We start from the raw sequence: 25,087 nt of genomic DNA on the forward strand, positions 1-25,087 counted from the left end.
TCTACTTTCTAGTCAACAGCCCTGGGGGCGGGAGAAGATGCATTTTCCTTGCACACTCAGTCACAAGAATGCGATCCAGACTCATGACTGGAAGGGACTTAGGAGGTGTTTTAGTGCCTCTCCCTCTGGACACCAGATCCCCCTTCTCACACACTCATGCATCTGGAGTGGGGGCTCCCCCAAACCTTGAGGCAGTTTATTCTGTTCTTAGGATGCAATTCTAGTTAGTTTTCATGCCGGGAGCGGGGCGACGTTGACTTTGCTGGCATGAGGTCTGTCCAACGGGGCCACCCAGAGGGAATGTATCCTTTTTCCTGTAAGACAACAAGATGTCTTTTGGAATGGCCCCTTCAGTCTTCCTTCTCCTGGGTCAACATCCCTAGTTACAAGTCTGCTTCTCATGAGATATGGTTTTAAGTCTTCGTGTCTGTGCAAAGTTGTCCATACAGAAATGGGGTCATAATTTTACAGGGAAACCCCCAGTGATGTTGCCAACAGCAACGTGTGGGTCTCAGTCATTCAAACACAATTTTATCATCTGAAGACTTTTTAGGGGAAATTGGTCAGTCTCCAGCCATCGGCACCAATCCATCTCCTCCACCACCATGTCAAGAGGACAAATGAGTTTGCCAATTTTGTTTACTCCTCTATTGACTAGAACAGTACTTGGCACAGGGTAGGTGCTCCGTGAATATGCTTGAATGAATGAATGACTTAATTAATTAAAGTGGAGAGGATTTTGGGTGGTCTTTTCTCATCCACCTCACCCTTCCAATGGTTACATTGATAAGAAGGTACTGTGTTTGGAAATGACAATGGTGTTTATAATTTAAAAAAAAATCCTCCCCCAAGAACATGCTTAGAGAGAGGAAAAGAAGAGAGAAACAGAAATATCAATGTGAGAGGGAAACGTCAATTAGTTGCCCTCTGTATGTGTCCCAACCAGAGACCAAACCCACAACCCAGTTATGTGCCCTGACTGGGAATTGAACTGGCAACCTTTTGGTGCACAGGACAATGCTCAATCAACTGAGTTACTCAGGTAGGGCTGTCATGTTTTTAGAAAGGGAAAGGGAAAGGGAAAGGGAAAGGGAAAGGGAAAGGGAAAGGGAAAGGAAGGGAAGGGAAATCAAAGCAGCAGAAATGAGAGGAAAAGAAAAAAGGAAAGAAAAAGGGAGGTAGGAAGAATGAAGAAAAAAGTAACTGAATCCTTTGCAGAAAATGTTGCCCTGGCCAGTTTGATCCATTTTCCCTTTTATGGCCCAATAAAATCCATCCCTTTGCCTTTCCCTGGGACTTCATCTTGAAGCATCCTTGCACACTGCTGAAAGCACGATCTCTGATGGCCTCGCAGAAAGGAGCAAACAGACACTCTCTTTGCACTTGGCTCACAAAGTCCAAGTTCATGTTCAGCAAAAACTGCCGTGTGACCAGATGCAGTCCTGTCTGTAGGCTTGAGTAGAAAATATGGGATGTGGGTGGTCCCTTCCAGCATGTCCCATGGCCACACCTATGCCATGTGTCTCCCAGTCCACACCAAGAGTTTTGCCATCTGGCATCACTGAGTCCTCCAAGGCTACCCTCTTCTACAGGTGCTTTGTCGTGGTCCTATAGGCTGGGCCTATGTGCACACCGGGAGTTATATTTGGATGTATTTGTTAATCAGTTACTTACATAGTGCTTATTGCTGCCACGTTCTGTTCTAATTGCTCTACAGAAATTAACTCATTTAATCTCCATAATAACGCTGAGAGGTAGACATTATTTTTGGCCTTCTTATTTTGGCCTCATTTTTTTCAATGTGGAGACAGAAGCACAGGGTACTTAGTAGCTAGCTAATGATCTTTGACACTGTATATACCATGTGGCCGTTATTCAGACCTAGGTAGGTAGGCACTCTGCCTTCAGAATCCTTGTGTTTAACCACTAGGCTTAACCACTTCATTTTGCCTCACCTATAGATTCAGGTCTGTGCCCAGAACAAATCAAGGTGACACCAACAGTAACATCAACAGCAGCAGCATCAGGTACATTTATTAACTCATCTATCACTTGTCTGTCCAAGTGCTAGAACAAATCTCGGTAGCATTTTTTTGGAACAAGTGGGAGCTGCATTTGATATATCCACATCTTTAATTCATTCTCAGACAGACAGTCCAAATGTTTCTGAAAAGTCTGGGCTTGTTATTAATGCAACTGAATTTCCCAGTCCTGGATGAATTTTCCCATGATGGAGGAGGCAAGGATAGGGTGTGTGGAGATGATGCTATTTGTGATGCATGGGGCCCCAGGGGACCACATTCCCTCTCTGCATAGCTCCCGGCCTGGCCAGCCATCCCGTGGCAGCCCCGGGAAGGGTGCCCATCAGGATGGAATGACTTCCGGGCTGGCCTGAAACACAAAACAGGCGCCCGAGTCTTCCCTTCCCTTGCCGAGTTCTGCGATGTGTATTGGCCATGATGAATTCCAATTGTGCCGGGACAGCTCAGACCTGCGGAACTGCTCCATGCAGATGCACACACATTGTTACCACAACAAAGGAGAGCGCCGCAGCCCCTCGAAGCCAGCTTCTCTGTATGAGCAGCGCGGTCTTGTGCACACACAAAGCGGGCAGCTGTGTTTTTCAAGCGGCCTGCGAGAGAACCAGGGATAAGGGGAACTAAATGAAGCCATTCTCCTCGGACCGTGTGTATTAAAAATATATTCACTTCTCTGGTCCGGAGTGCATCTTGCAGAGAATGAGAGCACCCCGGCTGCCCAGGAGGGGAGGATGAGGATGAGGTTAAAGAGGACATCGGTCGCTCCTGGGGTGTCAGTGCCACGTGAAAACTCAGTTTGCTGGGACTCACACAACCAAACTTGACTTAACTGAAATAGAATATCTGCACTCTACTTAAAGAAGTAGCTATCGGGGACTTACTTAAAAGAAAACAAATCCTTCCACGGTTTGTCCCGCAGTTTTTATATGAATAGCTTCTAGGTTGTCTGCATTTTGCTTGGTTTTCTCTGTGAAGAGAACGAAAGATTAGACGGGTGGCCCACTCACAGAAGGACCTTGCCGTCTTTAAAAAAAAAATCATATCCAGTGTGCTCTACTTAATTTGGCAGGAATGCTTTTAGAATATTCTTCAAAAACAAGAGTGTTCTCATTAGTCCTGAGGAATAAGAACGTGAACCAGAATAGCTTGTTCATCTCTCTGGCCTTCTGTCATGTGTACCCAGCAGCATACATTGCTTCCTGCCCCCGAAAAAGAGAGGGTGGAGAACGTGTGTGATTGGGCTCTAAACTCACCGGCTTGCCTTGCTCTCGGCAGAGGAAAACTTACTGACTACTCGCTGGACTTAGATTCCCCATTCTGTGTTACTTTAATGGCTCAGAAATTCAGAGACTTGGCTGAGGCAGGAAAGTGTATTAATTCAGATGAAAAAACAAAACAAAACACACAAAACACTTATTACCAAATGAACTAAGGATCCCCAGGTTCCTCACTGAATTTGGGAGAACCTAAGTTTTTCCATTTGTTCCCTGAAAATAGTGACAAAATTTTCCAAGGTGTTTTTATGTGGCCCCTTTTTCCACATCTGTTTTTAAACTTGGAAACTCCGTGAAGCCTGGAGAGCAGGACTCCTCACTTGGGTCTTATGCAGAGCAAGGGCCTAGTGAAGTATATGGTTGCTCTACCCTGATTTCATTTGACAGAAATGTTGCCTGGTAAAACAGTGTACAAATTTTCAAAGCTGTTGATGTTGGTAACTCACTGAAGTGAATAGGACTGAGCAGTTGGGAGCAGCTGAGTTCTGTCAGGGTAGATATTTCCACTAAAGATCAAACACTCTAAAACCTTGTGTTCAGAGACCATTGCAAGGACATATTAGGTAAAAAAAACAAAACAAAACAAAACAAAACAAAAAAAACAAAAAAAACAACAAACAAAACCAAAAAACAAACAGATGTAATTAAGTGATGGAGGGTTAAAATGATGGATGGATGAATGGATGGATGGAGCATTGGATGGATGGATGGATGGAGCATTTGGCTGGCTGGCTGGCTGGCTGGCTGGCTGGATGGCTGGATGGATGGATGGATGGAGCATTGTATGTATGCATGGAGCATTGGATGGATGAATGAATGGTTGAATGGATAATTCAATGATATAAAGCCAGCCTCTGTAATCTTAACCTGCCCATGTTTGAAATCTAGATTTACCATTTACAAGTTGTGTGACTTTAGGAAAGAAAGCAAATCTCTGAAAAATCTTAGTTTTTCTCAGCAGTAAAATGCATCACCTGCCATATAAGGTGGTTTTGAGGGTTATATAATATGCACGTACGAGTTTCTGGCACATAGTAATTGCTTATTAAATGATAGCTTTTAATTTCCCAAGCAGACAAGAGCATGGAGCAAAGTTATGAGCAGGGCTGTTTATGTTCCTATTGTTAAGGGGAATCATTTGCTATTTTAAGAAAGATTTCATGCCTTGAATGCAGGTGCCAACACATCAGAATGTTGATTGGGCTTGGTCCCTGGTGTCGAGATAACTCAACACCTAGGAAATTCAAACACACTTCCATGGCCTTGGGACCACTGACAACAGTAACCAAGGTTTTAGGCAACTAAATAACTGGTCTTGACCTGAGTCACTCATTTACTAATTGTTTCACCATGCCCGAATGTCAACGGGAATTGCTAACTGAGCAGATCCAGCTGGCAAGGCCAGGAGGATGCGTTCAGCCTGCGATTCACAGAAAGTGAATTGTCCATAACAGGCAGTCCTAGGAGCAGGACACCCAGACTCAAGTTCCAGGCGCTGGCTTCAAATGTCTGTCCCATCCTGCTCTCATCCTAGGGTTAGTCTGAGCCTCAGTTTGTTGTTGAAAATGGGGGTAATCATAGCTACAAAGGTCACAGGGTTAGGAAGGCATCACCCTACAGAGGGCAAGTGACCACTTTTAGAAACGAAATGTTATCCAGCATAAGATGGCACCACAGTTACGCAGATGGTTAGTAGGCAGCCGTGCTGAAGGACTCGTTTCCCCGGTTTCAATGATCAGAATGACAGTTTTCCCTGCTCAGACCTGCTGCCCAGGTGATCACTCTCCCCGCCTGCCCCGGAGCAAGCCACGGAGTCCACATGCTGGAGGGAGCAGAGGACCATGACAATTATCCAGATGATTCAGGCAAAATGCATTTTTATTTGATATATCCAGATATTGCCATAAAAGTGGCCCTGGGGAAGAGGGAGATTGGAGCAAGCAGGACAATGAGCAAGAGTCTTCAACTTCTTAAATTGGACAGGGCTGTGGTCTGATGTGAGGTGCTTGGCTGGGAACCTGTCCTCGCATCTCACTAGCCCTTCTCTGTCTCTCCCCATCTGATTCTCATTCTCTCTGAATGCCTCTCTCCTTCTGAATCACTTTTTTATCTGAATTTCCCTTTGACTGCTTCTCATTTCCTCTTTCGCTCTTCCTACCTAGTTGTCTCTGTCCCTCTGATTCTGTCCCCCTTCTTTCTCTGTCTCCTTGTCTATCTCTTTTTCTCTCATTCCTTTATCCTGAATTCTCTCTCTCTCTCTGCCTCTGGGTCTCTGATGTGCTCATTCTCTTTCCGTCTTTCCACAACTTTCCACCTGCTTCCTTTCTCTCTGTCTCTCCCTCTGTCCTGTCTTTCTGCTTGTCACTGACTATCTGTTTCTCTCTCTCCTTCGGATCTGAAAACTGCCTCTACTCTTTTACAGAATCTGCTTCCCTGTTCCTCAGTGACCATTTTTTTTTCCTGCGGTTAGAAAGTAGCTCAGGCCTTAACCCATTTCCTCTGGCGCATCCAAATTAATTAGGTGAGGCTGGGATCGCACATTCAGAATTAGAATAATATTTATCAAGAACCCTGGAGAGAAGGGGATGGAAGATGGAGAGGAATGGGAGCAAGGAGGGAGGTCGGAGCTGAGAAGCTGAGGGAGGGGGAGGGGAGATAAGAAAAGGGAGGTCTGGCAGAGGGGTTGCACCTAAGGACACAACCTGGGAAAGGATAATCTTGGAGAATGGAGTTCAGGGGTCAGGGAAGCACTCAGGCTGGGGTGGCCACCCTGGGACCCTCAGATAGCCTGGTTCTTCAGAGAACCTTCTCCAGCATGTCCCTTCTCTTTGGTGGTGCTGTCCAGCTCAGCCCCGCCAACTGGGCATTTGAAGAAGATACAGTGCAAGCCATCATCTTCAGGAGACAGGTGACTACCCCAGGTAAAGCTCACTCTCCTGGTGGTCTCCAGGAAGGCATCTTCACTCACCCCTCAGTCTTTGGAGCCCCAGTCCTGCAGAGCCTCTTGGGAGGTGGGCACCGGGAGACTCCCCATCTTGGGAGAGGTGAACTCAGGAATGTCTTCTCTGCCATATCTTCATTTGCCAATGAGCCTCCGAGAAAATCTACTCTGAAATGGCATTTCCACTGTCCATAGGGACACAGGTGAGGCTGGGCTGGAAGTACTACAGCTGGGCTGTGAGTCAGGACCTGAGGATGCACTGCTGGCCACGACAGACATGGGCCCTCCTCAGGACGTGGTTTCTGTGTGCCCAGCTCCACTGTGCCTCAGAGCCTAGCCCAGATCAGATCTTGGTATGGGCTGCTCAGTAGATACCTGTAAGACTAGATTGTGTTGAGTCTGAATAAAAAACCCGTTTCATCTAGTGCTGTGTAGATGTAAACCAAGGTTTTTTGCCCTGCCATGATGACACTGTGGGCCATACAGTTCTTTGCTCTGGGTGTTCTGTGTGTTGAAGGATGGTTAGCAGCACTCCTGGCCTCTCCCCACCAGATGCCAGTAGCATGTCTCTCCCCAGTGGTGACAACAAAACTGTCTTTGGACGTTGCCATTGTCCGTAATCACCATAGAAAACGACTGATGTGGACTCCGGCTTGGCTTACCAAAAGCAGTGACTTAACCATGAGAATCCATACTCCTTCATAGGCACCAGACAGTAGGAGTCCACAAGGCAAAGAAAGAAGGAAAAATAATGTAAACCTTTCTTGGTAAATACAATTCCCTTACAGTATAATTTGTCCTTAAACTTTAAAGTCATTTTGATACATTTAGAGTTGTCCAGCTATCTTTCATTACTACCTAATTTTAAAACATTTCACTTTCCCCAGAAGAAACCTTATACCTATTGTCAGTCACTTTTCATTTCCTCTCCCCTAGCCCCTGGTCACCACAAATGGACTTTCTACCTCTGTGGATCTGCCTAATCTGGACATTTTATAAAAGTGGAGTCATTCAACATGTGGTCTTTTGTGACTGTTTTCTTTCACTTAGCATGATGCTTTCACAGTTTATTTATGTTGTATCGTGTGTCAGTTCTGCATTGCTTTTTAAGGCTGAATAATTACCCATTGTGTGAATACACCACGTTTCGTTTATCCACTCAGCAGTTGAGGTACACTTAGGTTGTTTTCACTTTTTGGCTACCCTATCTAATAAAGAGGGAATATGCTAATTGATCCTCATGCTGTTGCAAAAGATGGCGGCACCCACAGCGAATAAGGAGGGAATATGCTAATTGAATGCCCTGCCTTCAAAGATGGCAGTGCCCACAGCCTATAAGAAGTGAAAGTGCTAATTGACTACCACGCCCTCAAACATGGTGGTATCCATAGCCACAAGATGGTGGCACTTACTCCCTTCAGCCCCTCTGGGGCAGCAGGCACACAGCAAGGCCGGTCTCATCCACCTTCAGAGTTTCCCAATCCCCTCAGCACCCCCCCCCCCCCCCCCCCCCCCGCTTTCTCCCCTGCCACCCAGGGCTAGCCTGAGACACAGGAAAGTCTCAGTTGGCGGATGCCCAGCTGCCCAGGGCTGCCTGAAGCTCAGGTAACCAGGACTGGCCAAGGCTTCTGCTGCCTGCAGTGGCATCCCCTGATCGCCTGGTTGCCTCCCACCCCCAAGGGCTCCTGGACTGTGAGAGGGGGCAGGGCAGGCTGAGGGACCCCCCTCCAGTGTATGAATTTTCATGCACTGGGCCTCTAATTATTAACAATGCCGTATAAACCTTTATACACAACTTTTATGTGGACATCTGTTTCCATTTCTCTTGAGTACATGCCTAGGAGTGTGATTTGCTGGGCCATATGGTAACTATGCTTAACATTTTGAGGAACTGCTAAACTCTTTACCAAAGGGCCTGCACCAATTCACATTCCTACCAGCAGCTTCAGAAGGCCCTAATTTCTCTACGTCCTCTCCAACATTTGGCTACAGCTGTTTTAGTGGCTCTGAAGGGACACCTCACTGTGGTTTCCATTTCCATTTTCCTGATGACTAACGATGTTGAGCTGCTCTCCATGTTTACCTTCTTTAGAGAAATGTCTCTTTATATCCTTTGTCCATTTTTAAACTGGGTTGTTGGTTTTGAATTGCTGAATTTGAAGGATTTTTTATGTAGCCTGGATATGTCTCTTATCAGAAATATGATTGACAAATATTTTTCCCTTCTGTGGATTATCTTTCATTTTATTGAGAATGTCTTCTGATGTAGAGGTTTTTATTTTTTTTGTTAATCTTCACCTGAGCATATTTTCCCAGTGATTTTTAGAGAGACTGGAAAGGAGGGAGGAAGGGGGAGAGAGAGAAAGAGGAGGAAGAGAGAGAGAGAGAGAGAGAGAGAGAGAGAGAGAGAGAGAGAGAGAGAGAGTCAGTCCTGTGTGAGAGAGACACATCAGTTGGCTGCCTCCTGCATGAACCTGCACCCCAGATACATGCCCTTGGCTGAGAATAGAACCCATGACTCTTTGGTGCTTGGGCTGACGCTCTAAGGCCTGAACCACACCGGTCAGGGTTAGAAAAGTTTTTAATTTTGATGAAGTCCAATGTATCTTTTTTTCTCCTATTGCTTGTGCTATTGATGTCATATCTAAGAAACCACTGCCAAATGAATGGCACACAGATTTATTTCCATATTTTCTAAGAGTTTACAGTTTTAGCTCTAGTATTTAGACCTATGATCTGTTATGAGTTAATTTTTATATATGGTGTTAATTAAGAGTCCAAGTTTATTCTTTTACCTGCAAATATCTAGTTGTCCAACCACCATTTCTTAAAGAAACTGTTCTTTCCCCGTTGAGTTATCTTGGGACCCTTGTTGAAAATCATTTGGGCTCTTAATTCTATTCAATCGGTCTATATTTCTGCTATAACTTTTAGCTCATTATTTTCTTTCCATGGAAAGGTGGTGGGAAGGTGAGGTTGATCAACAGCAGGATGAAGGAATCCGGTAACTTGCACATGTGTGTGTCTTAAAAGAGAACAAAATATTTATCACATTTTGAAATTAGAAGGCATGTTAGAGATCCTGCTTCTGTAAACCCTTGTTTTGCTAATAGGGGGGAAATATCACTTTTAAATTTTATGTATTTATTTATTTATTTATTTATTTATTTTTGGGTTGGCATTGGTTAATAAAATTAGAGAGATTTGATGTGTAGAATTCTGTAATACGTCATCTGTATATTGTATTATGTGTCTACCACCCCAAGTCCAGTCTCTTTCCATCCCCATTTATCTCCCTTATATTCCCACATCTTCTACTCCCTCCCCTAACTTCCTCCCCTTAGGTCATCACCATGCACTTGTCTGTGTCTATGAGTTGTTGTTTTTTGTTGTTGTTTTGCCTAATCCCTTCAACTTTTCCACCCAGCCTCGCAACCCCCCTTCCCTCTGATAGCTGTCAGTCTGTTTGTTCTCTATACATTGTAATGCTAGAGATGAACAAATCTTCCCAAAGGCTCACAGCTCATCAGTGGCACAGTTGGGATTAGAACCCAAATCTCTTGAACCATCAAGGCAATTTTTCCCTTATTCCCAGGCCCGGAATCTCAGGTTTCTGACCTGGACCACAGGTCTGCCTGAACCTCCTTTACCAAGCTAGTGAGCTTGTGTGTCCTCCCTCACTGCTGGGTCCCCTGCAGTGAGTGTGTATGTGGGGTGGCGTGTGCCTGCCTTCCTTTCCCACTGGAGGAAAGAAAGCGGCGAGGCGAGGGGAAAGCAGTTGGAAAATTGGAAATTGCTGTGTAAATGCCACGGAATGATAAGATTGCCGGTTTGATGCTCTTCTCCCAGGAAGGGTCAGCGTGTCAGAGGCAGCAGAATGGAGGGAAGCAAACCGCTCTCAGACGTGCTTTTAAGCTGCCATGGTTGTCACTCCCCAAGGGGACAGAGTGTGGGAGCTGCCTGGGGCCGGGCTGGGCTGGCTGTGTTGCCTCGCCTCACACCGCAGGGACACCCCGAGTAGATGGAAGAGCTCTTGCCCAGCTTATGCAAGACAGGGGTTCCCTCAGACCAGGGGACCTGGCCCTAGAGGAACAATATCCAGATGGTGGACCCTTGATGCTGTCCACACTCACCTTTGTCTCTCCATACTACCCCTGTGTGTCTCTGTTTTCAGTCCGCACTGCCTACCTCCTATGTCACACCCCAGAGTGAGTGCTGTTTGAAACCAGGCTGTGGGGTGATTTCCCCTGAGTTGTGAGCCCTCCTAGGGCGGGGGCTCGGTCCTGTTTGCCTCTGTCTCTGCAGGGCCAGATGAGGGCTGAGTGCTCAGTGAATGCGAGTTTGGATGATGAGGCTCCGTGTGGAGTGAATCTATGAGGGAAGCTTCTCGTGGGTCCCTGGCCTTTTGCAGAAGGGGCGGCCTCTGCAGCACCAGCAGCTGCTCCCCGCATCTCTCCTTCCTGCGCATCTCCCTCCCTGCACCTGCCATGGCTCTCCCCTTCAGGCTCCGGTTGTGTTCCTTCTGTACCACCCATGTGTTCCCATACCTTTTCATCTGTACATCCTGTCGTGGCAGCTAAATCATACATTTCTTTGGGTCACCAGAATAGAGCACATGCTACTGGGTGGGTGTTTTTCAATTGGGAAGTGTTCACTATGATATCAGCAACCTGCTGCTTGAACGTGAGGCCCACGGTGTCAGTCCGGCTGCAGTGACGGCCACTGGCCAGTGGTCCTAGATACAGCGGGAAGTGGAGTAGGGGAAGCCAATATTTTGAAAGGGCTCAGAGTTCTGGTTGTCCAGCATGGCAACCACTAGCCTGCATTCCCATTGAGCCCAGCCCCGGGGGAGGCAGAGGCTGTGAGTTGGGTGCCCCGCCCCCTCTCCTCCCGCCTCTGCACATCGGAGGCCTTCGTGGCTGCACACCTGCCCAGGGAACCTCACTGTGTTGTCTCCTCCCGTTTAGGGCTCTGGCTGACATCTTGAGACAACAGGGACCAATCCCCATAGCACACTGTGAAAGAGAAACGATCTCAGCCATCGATACCTCCCCCAAGGAAAGCACGCCGGTCAGATCCACCTCCAAAAACCACTACACGCCCGTGCGCACAGCCAAGCCGCCGCCAGGTAAGTGGGCGCTGAGTGCCGTGGGTCTCTGCTCAGGTGCTGAGAGGTGTCGGTGACGTCGCTGCTCTCGTGGGGCAGGTCGAGGAGCCCGTGCTGTCAGACTCTGATGGGCAGCTGGGCTTGTGGGAGTCTGCGGACTGCCCCCTGTGGAGGGATTGGTGTGGTGGAGACTCCACCAATGCGTGTCCGCCCAGAGGAGGGCTGTTCATTTAGGGCAGTGGTCGGCAAGCTCATTAGTCACCAGAGCCAAATATCAGCAGTACAATGATTGAAATTTCTTTTGAGAGTCACATTTTTTAAACTTCAACTTCTTCTAACACCACTTCTTCAAAATAGACTCGCTCAGGCTGTGGTATTTTGTGGAAGAGCCACACTCAAGGTGCCAAAGAGCCGCATGTGGCTCGCAAGCCACAGTTTGCCCACCACAGATTTAGGGCATCTGTGATTTAGAGAGTGGTTGGCAGAATCCTCTTACCTGAAAGGGAGGTTGTGGTGTACGGTCACCGGTCACCCGCCAGCCCCTTGTGGGGGGAGGTTTAGGCCTACTGGGATGCGATGTGATAAGAAATTGCTGCAGTCACTGTAAAAACTTCTCAACTGTTAGAATCTCAAAACAAACAAACACAGCAAAACAAACAACCACACAAAAAAAACCCCCAACACTTCAGGGTAGGGGTTCTGTGTGGGTTGTAGGGTGACGCTTTCTTGTGCTCTGGTGATGGCTGGGTGGATGATGAGTTGCCATGGAATAGCAATACACCGTCTGCTCTTCTGCTCGGTCATCACTGCAGCTGAGCAGGGCTCACTCCCCTTGTATGAAACAATAAATGAAGCTCAGGGAAATTTTGCGACTTGGACAGATCACTAAGGTATTAATAATAGAACATCAGTAATGACAGTGATATAACCTCTCATGATTGGATCTTGCTTTGTGCCAAGTGTTTTGCTGAGCATTTTATGTGTTTTTCTTACTTATTCTTTACAGCAATTTTAAAAGTATTTATATTGTTCCCATTTCACATGAGGAATAGAATGGTTCGGTATGTTTCCCAGAGACAGGGTTGTTAGAAAGAAACCCGGGATTCAAACTGGGGCATAAAGGTAACTGTAGTCGGGACTAGAAAATCTTAATATCCTAAACCAGCAGGGTCATGAGTCCAAAGTGTCTGAGTGGACAGTCTCCTTACAAGGGGAAGTAGTTTCTCATTATGAGCTCTAACAGACAGCCGAGTACTGACCCCAGTCTGTGACAGAGCTTCCACTTTGATACTTGGGTCTGAAATCTTCACACCCATCTCCCTTTTCAAAGGATGGGCTGCATATAGTGTGGACTAAACCTGCAATTAGGATAGACACAGCTCAGTGGAGTGGGTGTGCTGCAGGTTCAAAATTATAGTTAATATGCCACTGGGATCAAATTTATTTTCCATTCATTCTTGAATTTTCTTAAATTTACTAAACCAGAAACCACATAATTGTATTTAATAGCATTAAATCTTTAGAGAATCTTGATTAAAGTTAAGGATATTCTCCTTAGAAAATATACATATATATGAATATCCGTATTCACCCCACATTTTGCATAGGATTTAAGGGAATTTATGGACCTTTCCAAAGTTAGAGATCCCTGATTTCAAGTTAAAGATGAGAGATCCACCTTTGCAAAAAGTCTAAGGTGCATTTTTAGCCTTGATGTCATTGATGTTTAAAATGTAAGCAATAGAAGGAATTTTGGCAAATACACACATGCACACACGCACTCACCCCTGGGCCAGTAGTTACCTACCCACATGCACTTTAGAATCACCTGGAAAGCTGTTACAAATACTGGTCCCTGGGCCTCACAAATTAGCCAGAATTCCCAGGGATGCTGCTGGCATCAGTACTTTGAACAGTCTCCCTACGGTGATTTAACACCGACAGGGTGAAGCATTGGTCCAGAGGGATTCTTTCATGCTGTGAGTGAGGACACTGAAAGGCTGTGCCGGTGGTTCTCACATTTGGCTGCACATTGGAGCCACCTGGGGAACCACATGAGGAACTTTGAAAATTAAGGGTACCTAGGCCCTAAACCCAGAGATCATGATTCAGTTGATGTGTGTGTGTGGGGGTGCCTGAGTATGGTGGATTGCAGAGGGTGGGGAGAGAGGGAGGGTTTGGTGTTTAAAGCTTCCCAGGTGATACTAATGTGGAACAAAGCTTGAGGACTGGGCTATGGATATTACATAAGGGGCCGTTCTCACTAATCCTTCTGATCAGACATCACCGAGGAATCTGACCTTGGTCCCTTGACCATCCTTGAGTAGGGCATTTGTGTCCCTGAAGATCCATGGTTTGAAGTCAGGCTGCTCCAGAACCTTGTCTGCAGTTCCAGATCTTCCGGTCTCTGACATCCAAAGCATCCCTGGACGTTTACCTTCACCCCTATCTGCTCCGATTTTCTCTGTCTCACTCACAAGCCAGCTGGTTTCCAGCCACTGAGTCAGGACCGATTAAGTAGACAGTGTTGATGTGTTCTTAATGCCTTTCACTGGGCAGGAAGATTTGTCATTTCTCCTTGCTTCTATATACATCCTCTCCTCTAGTGATTTGAGGCCGCAAGAAAGCTTATAGTTACATGATTCACTCCCATATTCGGAGAAATCCTTTCTGTATTTCCCGGTTTGGAACGCTTGATTTTACTTTTAGAAGTGAGAGTTGTTTCCCTGGCCCAGAAAGCACTTAAATTGAAAAGCAGTTTCACAACAACCCACAACATCTACAGCTGCTGATGGACACAACAGCTTTTCCAAATAGTTGACATCCTTTGTCAGTTGATATCCTCTCTCTCCAATTTCAGCAGAATTTAAACAGAACTTTGCTCAAATGCTCAAAGTGGATAAAGACTGTGATTTTTGCCATTGGCTGTGGTTTATCAATGAGTTTGGTTGGCAAGTCCTTTAGGGGCACCGTAAGGAAGATATCCAGAAATACCAGGAGGCATCAGAGCTTAGGGGTGGTTTTGCTCCTCAGAATATTGTTCATGGACCTGCCTCATCAGCATCACCTGGGGTTTGTGAGAAGTGCAGTCACAGGCTCTATCTCACCTGCTGAATGGAACCTGCATTTTTTAAAAAATCCTTATCCGTGGATAGGTTTTTGTTGATTTTGTTAGAAAGAAAGGAAGAGAGGGAGGGAGGGAGGGAGGGAGGGAGGGAGAGAGAGAGAGAGAGAGAGAGAGAGAAACATTGATGTGAGAGAGACGCATTGATTGGTTGCCTCCTTACACCCCCCAGCCAGGGTTTGAATCCACAACCCAGGTATGTACCCTGACCTGGAATCGAACCTGCAACCTTTTGTTGTACAGGATGACACTCCAGCCAGCTGAGCCACCCGGCCACAGCTGGACTCTGCATTTGAATGAATTCAGCAAGTAAAGTTTGAGAAGCTCCAGAAGGCATGAGCTCTCCTCAGTTTGTTTTTGTACCCTGCCTGCTGCCTAGAGTTTTTTTGGGGACAGAATTAGTGACACCGAGAGCACTTAAGACCAGTCCTGACATGGAGCAGCCACTCAGTGATCGCCATGACTGGGTTGTGGAAGGGTAGCCACCACCCAGGGCAATGAATCATCATTGAGGGAAACAAAGGCATTGGCACCCTGTGACTAGCCGGGGTCCATGGGGCTGTGTCTGTAATGAAATGCCCTAGACCCAAGCCTTCCTGTGCTTGGCCTCGGCCCCCTCTGCAGAGGAAGGTGCTGTGTAGGGCTTTGTCCAGCGTTGTCAGGGTCTTGGACATCGGAAGCCCATGCCTGCTCAGTTTGGGAAGTGGAGTGAGGGTCCTGCTTTGATGATGATAAAAAACACTTATAAGGAGCACAGGTACCGTTTGTGGAGAGCCTACTATGTGCTGGGCACTTCACTTGTGAGAGCGGATCCTGTCACATTTTGTAGGTACAGGAGCTTCTATTTCCACATTAGCAGAAAATTCCCCTTTCCTTCCATAGCAGTGGTTCTCGACCCTTTAGAACCGCTGCTGTAGAGCCTAAGACCATGGGAAAACACAGATATTTACATTACGATTCATTAAGAGTAGCAAAATTACAGTCATGAAGTAGCAACGAAAATAATTTTATGCTTGGGGTCACCACAACATGAGGAACTGTATTAAACGGTCGGTTGCTGCATTAGAAAGGTTGAGAATCACTAGGAACCTTTATTCTAACTCTTCCTGAAGTCCCTTTCCAGCTTTAAAGGGACCTTCACCATGGACGGTCACTTTGAGGTAGAAAATCAGTGAATCCCACTTTCACACCCCACCCCTCAGGCCTGCTGCTCAGCGTGACCATGCATCCCATTGGAGCTCGCTGGATGTGCAGCATCTGGGGCCCTTTTCAGACCTGCTGAGTCAGAATCTGCATTTCAAACAAGATCTTTAGACCGTCTGTGCACGTTAGAGCTGAAGAAGGTCCCTTCAGCACAGGGATCCTCCGCCCTGACACACTGGAGTCAGGTAGGCAGTTCTGAACGTGCTCATGCCTGGCCCCCGCCCCAGACATTCTGCTCTGATTGTTCCGGGGGAGAACCTGGGCTTCGGTATTTCTTAGAAACTTCCCACGTGGTTCCCATGTTCAGCAAACGCTGAGAACCAGAGCTGAGAGGGAGGCAGTGAAGTGAAGAGCACATCCTGAGGACTGTGGAGCTTGGGTTCTCACCACACCCACAGGATGGAGCCTGGCTGGTGCAGGCCAGTGGCTGCAGGGACAGGTCTGTCCATGGCAGGCAGGCAGAGGGGATGGAGGGCTCAGGCTCACCTGAGAGAGGGTGGGGGGGAAGGGTCAGGCTTCAGCTATGAATGGGGACACTGTGCAGCAGCAGACTCAAAGAGAAACATCAGAGTTAACTAGAGGGCCCAGCAGAGCCAGGCATCAGGAAGTGTATTGTATCTGGAGTCGCAGGTCTAGTGAACCTGGGAACTCAGAGACTTGCAGTGGCTCGCTTGATGCTTATGGATGGGAGGAGTGGGACTTCACGTGTTCACCTGGCCTGACTCACTCACTCACAGCTAGGGGAGAGTAGGGTACCTGCTCCTTGCAGTAGCAGTGACATCATTTGTTGGGGTTCCAAAGTTTTGATGTCTGACTTCCATTATGAAGAGTGGCATCAGCCGGAGGAAATAAATATTTATGCCCCAGCTACACACCACTGTGAGCTGTTTAAATGAGCAATCAGTCATCCTGCCTCTTGTCAAAGCCCTATGCTTTAGAGGCAGGCTCCGGGAGTCAAGGGATGTGGCTCTTTAAGCTTTGTGGGGCCCGAACACGAAGGCTGCGCAGCTGGCAGAGGGGCACTCTGTCACAGCCCTGCATAGCCTGGCCCTTCGGTGCTTCCGGAGCCTCAGCCTATTGCCTTCTGTGTCGCTCAGTGGAATCCAGACACCCTGTCCCTCCTCATGCCATGCACGTCCTTCCCTTGGGGAATGTTCCCCTCTGTTTGGTGGCCAGGAACTTTACAGCCCCGGAGGTTCGTGCTGTGAAATCCGATGCTCAGACAAGCACTACCTTCCCCAACCTCATCTGCCCCTGCTTTATTTTCTTCAGAGCACTTACACCATCGTACATCGTCTATTTGCCGGTTTGCTGGTGTATTGTCTTTGTCTCTCTTAGAAGAGAAGCTTGGTGTAGGCGAGGGTTTTGTCTTTTTAGACCCAAGAACATTGCCTGGAAGATCGTCATAGTTGCTCAACAACTGTTAGTTCAGGGGATGAATGAACGAGGACACCGTCCTTACTGGGATGGATGTAGGAGCCCACGCATAGGTATTGGTTGAGGCTGCAGGCTGAGGAGCTGTCATCAATGCTGCCTGCCTTCTGTGGCCCTCTGTGTAAAGTGAGGGTGGAGTCCGTCATGCTGACAGCCCGCTGGCCACCTGGGGGAGGGCTGAGCTGGAAGCCCTGGAGGCTTCTCACCAGACCCCAGGGCCCCTTTGTCTTGAGCTGAACCAGGACCCCATGATTCAGTGCGGCTAGAGGCTGGGAATTTCACTTCTCTGGCTGGGCTCAGGGAGGTCATGACCCAGCAGACCCTGCCTATTCTGCTTACTCTTTCTAGAAAGACTCCCTTACAGAGGTCTTGGAAGCCAAGGCAGCTCAGATGCTCTGTTTTCAGGCACAGGCTGAGGGCTACAGGTGAAGCCAGATGACCTGGGCTATATACCTGAACTCTGGGAAACTCCTGGTCAACCTCAGCCTCTGATAGGAAATGGGACTTTTCTTTTCCCAGTCATCCTCGGGGAACAGAGCTGTCTTGTTTAGCCTCATCAAACTCTGGAGCTCCAACGGCATGAGATCAGCTGACCCAACCATAATTGACCTGTGAGGAAACTGAGGCACTCGGAGGGTGCCTAGGTGAGAGGTGGTTGGGCCAGGCCTCAGCATCCAGGCTTCAGGTTGGAGTTGAAAATGTGGTCTGGGCAGATGGACTGTTTGGGTGTGCATCCTGGATCTCCACTTATAAATTTCAGGACTCAGGCTCCATCAGTGCAATTCCGTGTCTGTAATGTGAGAATGACTAGCACCCTCCTCAAAGGTGATTAAAGAGTTGAATGAAATAATTCATGTATTTTAAGGGCTTGGCACTGGCTTGGCTCAGAGTTCCCACTCAGTGGACATCTGCATTCCCGTCATGTCATCATGAGCATCATCTGTTATCAGCTGCATCTTCTCCATCTTTTCCTATCTATCTACCTTCTTTCCCTGCTCTCTGTTACCTCCCACTGCCTCCCTCTGCCTACATTCCTTTTCCCGGTTTGCCTGATATTTTGATTCTTCTCTCATGTTGGGGGTCTTTAGCTGTGGCTGGTTCTCAGATCTTCTTTAAAACAGGCACAAACTTAGCCTACAGTGTCCTGTCATTTCATTCCTAGTTCTGCTCCGTGGACATCCCCTGTCATTTCCCTGTTTCCTGTTGGCAATCATTTCTTTCTAAATCTTTGTCTTTTGTTTGGATAGTCTCCCAGCAGACTGGCATTGACCTTTCCCAGGTGGAGTCTCCATACGCTTTGCCCAAATGTTGGGCTACCCCCACTCCCTCCACAGCATGCCCTGTTCTTGCAGTCATTGTCCTGCAAGTCTCTGCCTGGGGATGACCTAGGGTGACCCAGAGGCTGACCAGCAGCCACATGAGGCAGCCATTCTTTGACTCTTGCCTTCCTTACAGGTTCTGAAAAACCCAGAAAGTTCACCAAGTCAAGGCTCATAGTAGAGAAAAGGTATCACTAACCCATGATGACAGGAATGGCATTAATTGGTACTTACAATACAGTTAATGTGGAGTACTGGGCACCACTATATATGCTTTACCTATATTGTATCATTTAATCGGCACAGCTCTATGAGGTAGTATCATAGTTATCATTATTTTACAGATGAGAAAAGTGGGGACAGGGAGGTTGGAAACCCTGTCTCAAGGTCACAATGTTGTCCTTGGTAGAGAGAGGATTCCGGCCTCAGCCTGGGCTTCGGGCGCTGTGCTGTTGAGCCTCTTTGTTGTTACTGGTTCCTTCTATTTCACTTCACGTTGAGCACAGACAGCAGCTCAGCTTCACAAACCGTCTGCCATTACATTTGACCCAAGCTTTAGACATGGAGGCATTTGCTCTTCGAGGCATCTAAACTGATTTTTATCTTATTATTGTTGTTTTTAAAATAGGGAAATTATAAAATACACAACTCATCATCTGTCTCCCCAAATAGTTCACAGTGATCTTATCATGTGCCCAGTGCTGTTTTGGATCCTGGGGTCCATGGATGGAGCCCTGAGGAAGTTCTGACAAGCATGTAGATGTGCGGCAGGTGCAGGTGCAAAGGAGGGATGGAAGCCTTAGACTCCACGGAGGCCGGGTGCTTGAGGTGCCTGGAAGGGTGGGTGCCCAGGAGTTCACCAGGTTGAAAAGGGTGGGCAGTGGGCAGTGGAGAAGGTGCAGGCAGCCTGCCAAAGCCACAGGGTGATAAATCCTGTCTGGAGGCATTCTGAGAGGATGGTCCCAGGGCTTGGGGTAAGTGAGTATGAGGCCCCTCCACACGGCAGAGCTCCGTGAGTCCTAGGGTCAGCTTCTTAGGGTTTGCTCCTCCCTCAGCGTGTCCTCCCTGGGGTTCAGGCAGTCAGCTCACTCCTCAGCACCCTCCTCTGTCTTAGGCAAAGCTTTCTTCCAGACTGAGCAGCAGAGCAGCAAGCTTATTAAGCTGGAGTGGTAGGAGTCCACAGGCCCTAACCTACTTCTGGGTGGCAGGACCTGCATTTTACACATTCTTTTACATCAGTTTTAGTTATGCTGATAATTTCATTCCATGCTTCCTTCTGGGTTTAGGGGACACTTCAGTGGAATGGTTTCTGCACAATGAGAGCTTTCAAAGCCATTACCACGTGTATTGTTTTCACCTGGTTCTGTGGTTAAAAGCTTGGACTGTGGACTCAGGCTGTTGTGCATCCAGACTCTGACTTGATGTTCCCATCTGTAAAATTGGGCTAATGATGGTATCGCCCTTCTAGGACTAGTGTGAAAGTTAAATTAAATTTTTAAAATTTTCAAGCAAGGACATGCTAATTGGTTTTGGATATGGGGGTGGGGAGAGAGAGAGAGAGAGAGAGAGAGAGAGAGAGAGAGAGAGAGAGAGAGAAACATCAATCAGTTGCCTTCTTATATGCACCCTGATCAGGGATAGAATCCATCACCTAGGCATGTGCCCTCACTGGGAATCCAACTCTCAACCTTTCACTGCATGGGATGACTCTGTAACCAACTGTGCCACGCTGGCCAGGGCTAAATGAGTTTTAATGTAGAGCCATCAGAGCAGCATCCGACACATTCCATTTGACACAGGAAAACACTGTTTTACGTGTTGTCGCTTAGGCCACATGTGGCTGTGGAGTGCTTGAAATGTGTTCAGAGTCTCCCATGATTTCAAAGAGCTGGTAGAAAAAAAGAATGTAAGGTATTGCCAAAGTTTTTTATATTGTTTACATGGTGAAATGATAACATTTTGAATATATTGGGGTAAATAGAGTTTGTTAGTAAAACGAATTTCACCTGTTTTTATTTTTTAATGTGACTACTTAAAAAATGTCAAATTCCTGGATTTGAGCAATAGGATAATGAAGGCCTGGGGGGATGCGTAGGAGCTGGGAAGATGGGAGATATCTATAATACTATCAACAGTATATATATATATATATATATATATATATATATATATATATATATATATATATTTTCCCCCCCGAAAAGTCATCACCATGCAAAAAATAAAAAAGTAAAATTCCATATGTGGCTCACATCTGTGATTGACATGATAGTTTCATTAAACAGAACTGATTTCAGTGTTAGCAGCATTGGGTGTCTCCTTGAGTTCAAGGTTCAGTCCTGAACAAAGACCCTCTCCCTCTGTGGAGCTTGCATTGTGCTGACTGAGAGGTCAGGTCAACTCAGGAAACCTTCAGAGCGTGCTCAGTGCTCAGCACAGCCAGGCGAGACGTGTCTGAGGAGCGTGGGCAGGGAGTTGCTTTGGAGAGTGTGGTCCTAAGAGGTGGCCTTTCGGCTGGCACCTGACTGATGAGGAGTAACCATGGAGAGATCTGGAGGAAGAACATTCCAGGCAGAGAAAACATCAAGTGCAGAGGGCCCGGGGCAGGAGCACACCTGGCCTGTTCCAGGAACAGCAGGAAGACACGGTGTCAGTGGTGACTGAAGGAGTGGGCAGTGCATGCTGAGAGCAGAGGGATGGACACGGGCCAGTCAGGCAGGGTCTTGTAGGCCAAAATCAGGAGAGTGGATTCTGTTTGACTATGATGATCTGATTTCTGCTTTAATAAGATTTTCCTGGCTGCCAAGTAGTTAAGAAGCAGGGTCATCAGCTAGCATTTCTAATAGCAACACCGGTTAATAAGAATGTTCTCTGACTTCTTCCACAAGGAGACATCCCACAAAGGCCCAGGTGATGCAGCGATTGCCTGTGGGTTGTCAGAAGCAGAGAAGCCCAGGTCCAAATCCCAGCTCAGCTTGGATAAGGCCACAGGCCCCAGTCCAGGGCTCTTCAACACGGGTCGGCACACTTTTTCTGGAAAGGGCTAGATTGTAAAGGTCTCTGTCGCAACTACTCATTTGAGCCACGGTAAATTGGTAAATGAGTGGGCTCTGCTGAGTTTCCATAAAACATGATTTACAATAATGGGCTGGCAGGTTGGGCCCTGGGCTCTGGCTTACCCACGGCTGTTCTTAACCTGTTTCTGAAGGCCACAGGCACCTTCCATGTGGCATGCGAATGGGGACACATTCCTTGGTAGGAAATTGTGGGGGAGCCCAGGAGGTGCTCCCTAAAGGCCAGGCCCTCTTCCCGCGCCCCCTCCCTGGCTCTCTGGCCAGGGTGTTGCTCCATCCTGGTTCTCCAGCCACTGGCTCCGGGGCTAATGAAGTAACCACAGGAACACCAGGGTCCTCAGCCCTGCCCTTCCTGGCATTCTCTGTTGCCCAGGTGATGGTGCAGAGAGCGTGCTTATGGTATTTGCAGGTGACACATCACCGGGAGGGTTGGCCAGCACCCCCTGGGTGGTTCAGACTCAGGGTACAGTGTCCTTATAGCATAGACACCCCAGTGTGACACTGAACAAGCCCCCTCCGGCTTTCAAAGCTCATCCTTCCCCTGGCGTCTCATAGCCCATTTACTTCCAGTCCTCAGACACCCCGGTCCTTGATTGGTACCCCTCCCTCCTTCTCGGCGTGGTGCTCTGCTCCCCTCTCAACACAGAGGGACAGCCCCTTCTTCTTCACACCCTCCTCTTTCTCCCCTGACAGCGGCATTGTGTAAGGCAGTGCCTACACCTGTTGCCTCACTTCCATTCCTCCCTCCTGCTCTTCAGCCCTCAGCCAACTGGCCTCGGTCCGCTCCACTCCCTGGCTTGCGGCCTCCTTCTTGCAGCTTTGGAGGTTCAAAAAGTGGCTTCCCATGTGGCTCTGCGGCCGGGAGGGAATGCCCACCCCTTCCTCCCTGGAAGCCAACGCTCTGGCCACCTGAACCCACTCAGCTCGTGAGGGCACTTTCTCCCACCCATGCTCTGCTTTTTGCTGTGTCTGGAATATTCCTCTTTTTGTCTGCCTTCCTTCAGCCTTGCCTATTCCTCCTTCCCTCCCAGGTCTCAGCTTAGCTCTCACTGCCCCCCACTTCCTGGCTGGGTCAGCCCTCCCTGGGTGCCCGTGGCAGCCGGGCCCCTGCCTGCAGAGGAGGGACCTGGGTGCAGGGTGCTGATCCCAGCTTGGAACCCAGCTCTGTGTCTTCCTGGCCCCGCAGCCTCGACCAATTCCTTAGCCTCTCGGCGCCTCAGTTTCCGGGCTGTGCGTCAGACTAGTGACATCTCCCCGTGTGCTGTAGTGAGGAGTGAATGAGTCCATGGCCTTCAGTCTGCCTGAGGCATGTCTGGTGTCAGTCCAGCTCACCTCCCCATCCCGGTGCCTGGCACACACAAACTATAAAGTAAATGGCACGTGAAATCCTGTGTTTGGGGCAGCAGAGTCTTAGGGGTGTAGCTGTCTCTGTTTCATGCAAACAACCGAAGTAAATCAGTCAGTGGCTCTGGAATCAGCTGCTTTTAGGCTGATGGAGAGAGCCTGGAGCCTCATCCATCAGGGAGGTGGGCTGCCTGCTCTCTTCCTGGCCTGTGTGCTGCCCCCGGGCTGCTGTGTCCTGGTGAAGACACCTGTGCCCTGTGATGCCAGGAGGGTAACTGGCTGCTGGGAAGGCCGAAGACCCCGTTCTTTAAATGATATTAGCAACCGACGGTACTTGCTGAAATACTTTCCATGCACCCACTTATTTAAATCGTGTAGCTGCCCTCTGAGGCAGTCCCTGTTGTTCAGCCCACGTTGTAGATCAGGAACCCAAGGCTCAGGGGCTTCGGGATCCTGTCCAAATTACACCCCCAAGAGGGCGCTGGTCTGCGCTCTGAATGGCAGCCGCCTGACTCCAGAGCCCGGCCCTGAAGTTACTGGTGGGAGGTGCAGACAGGGCTCCCGCCAAGAGCCGCTGTTGCTGCCTGAGGGCTGGCCTGTGGCTGTGGGTCCAGCCTGCTCCTGGCTGCCCGGGGCAGGGACTTGGGCCTGCAGGGAGGATGCCAGAGGAGGACAGTGTGTGCTCAGCCTGCCGGAAGATGCTCTCCAATGAGAACCCTCACCTTGCTGAGCACGGAGCCACTCCCCCCGAGATGTGTTAACGCAGTCGAGGGGCCCCTGGCATTGTCCTGGATGGGGACAGGCCTAGCAGTGTTTCAAGTTCCCCCTTTCGGACAGGACACCGGAACAGTAGCTGGCTTTTGTTGAGGGCTGAGTTGCTCAGAGCTTTATTTTATGAGTCCCCTTACAAGCCCATAAGACGGGGGCTGCAGGGTCATGGACCAGGTCGGGGTGGGGGGGAAGGCAGCCCCCAGCCGGGTGCACAGCTTGTCAGTGGGTGGGGCTCTGACCCTGTTCCTGTGTGCACTCTCCTAGCGGCCGCACAAACTTGTCTTTCTTTGGGACTCTGTGCCCCACCCCTTTCTGCCCCCCTGGGGTCAGAGCCCGATTAGGCCACATCGCCTTTCAGTGTCAGGCTTGTCATGAGAGGAAGAGTTTATTCCCACACCCCAGCTTAATCCCTTTTAGAAGGGGAGTCCCGCCTCTGCATTTTGATCCTGGTTGAGGGGAGCGTAGGGATGGGGTTGCTTGGCTTTTCCCAGCATAAGATTGCCTTAAGAGGGGGTGTGCCCAGACCCAGAACCTTCCAGAAGCCAGAGGAGCTGCCCTAGCCTGGCCAGGCAGGCTGTGCTGGGGAGTTCTCCTCACTCCTGGGGCCTTGTCCAGCTGGGGAGCTGCAATGGCTGTCAGCCTGGCCAGAGTGGACCCCCTGCTCCTCCCGCCCGGGCAGCCGGAGTGGGGGGCAGATGGAGCCTGCACTCTCCATATGGCCAGGGAGAAGGGAGAGGCGCTGAGCCGGCCCACTAATTACCTACGGTGCCCAGGAAGCAGGGGGACATGTTCTGGCTGTGACCACAATGAGGTGCAGGGGAGAGGGAGAGCCAGAGAGCTGTGGACAGGGTGGGAATTCACAATTACCACCGTGAGTCGGCAAAACAGAGGGGCCAGCAGGCACGGTGCAGCCAGGGCAGGAGCAGGAGGGTGCTGGGCCAGGAGACAAGGAACCCCAACCTCAGGGTTTCCAGGGGTCAGAGCTTGCAAGGGGAGGGGGGCCTAGTTCCCAGCTGCTCATTGCCTAGCGAGTGGAGATGGAGGAGGCGGCATGGTGCCTTCCGCAGCTGGATGTGCACCGCCCACTCTGTGCTGAGTGCTCCGTCAGGGCCTGGGGGAACGAGATGGTGGGTGAGACAGCCCAGGCCTCAGCACCAGAAAGACGAGGCTGTAACAATAACGAGACGGCTGTCCCACTACATTGCAGGCCCCGTGCTGAGGGTCCAGAGGAAGGCTGCTCATCCCTGGGTGCCCTGCAGGGGGTGGAGTGAAATGGGTGTGGAGGATTGTGGAGGGCGCTCCTGGCCCGTGAACTGGGGCCAACAGGACCCTCGAGGGCACCAGCATTTGCAAAGGAGAGCAGTGACTAATGGCTTTGGAAAGGATGGTTGTGACTTCTCTGTAAACACAGTAGTGATGAAAGAACTGGGGAAAAGGCCAGAGGGAGCTGGGACTCT

At 49.0% G+C, this 25,087-nt stretch overlaps 1 protein-coding gene across 4 annotated transcripts in view; it reads left to right on the plus strand.

The window, feature by feature from the left end:
• Positions 1-25,087, plus strand: part of SHISA6 (shisa family member 6) — a 292,370-nt gene that overhangs the window by 13,846 nt on the left and 253,437 nt on the right. For all 4 annotated transcript variants that reach the window (XM_084863933.1, XM_084863935.1, XM_084863936.1 and 1 more), the window contains exon 3: positions 11,222-11,382. In XM_084863933.1, coding sequence (XP_084720059.1) covers positions 11,222-11,382 — 161 coding nt within the window. The remainder of the gene's footprint in view (positions 1-11,221; positions 11,383-25,087) is intronic.

The sequence above is a fragment of the Pipistrellus hanaki genome, assembly GCF_964339955.1.
Source record: "Pipistrellus hanaki genome assembly, chromosome: 16".
Classification (NCBI taxonomy): domain Eukaryota; kingdom Metazoa; phylum Chordata; class Mammalia; order Chiroptera; family Vespertilionidae; genus Pipistrellus; species Pipistrellus hanaki.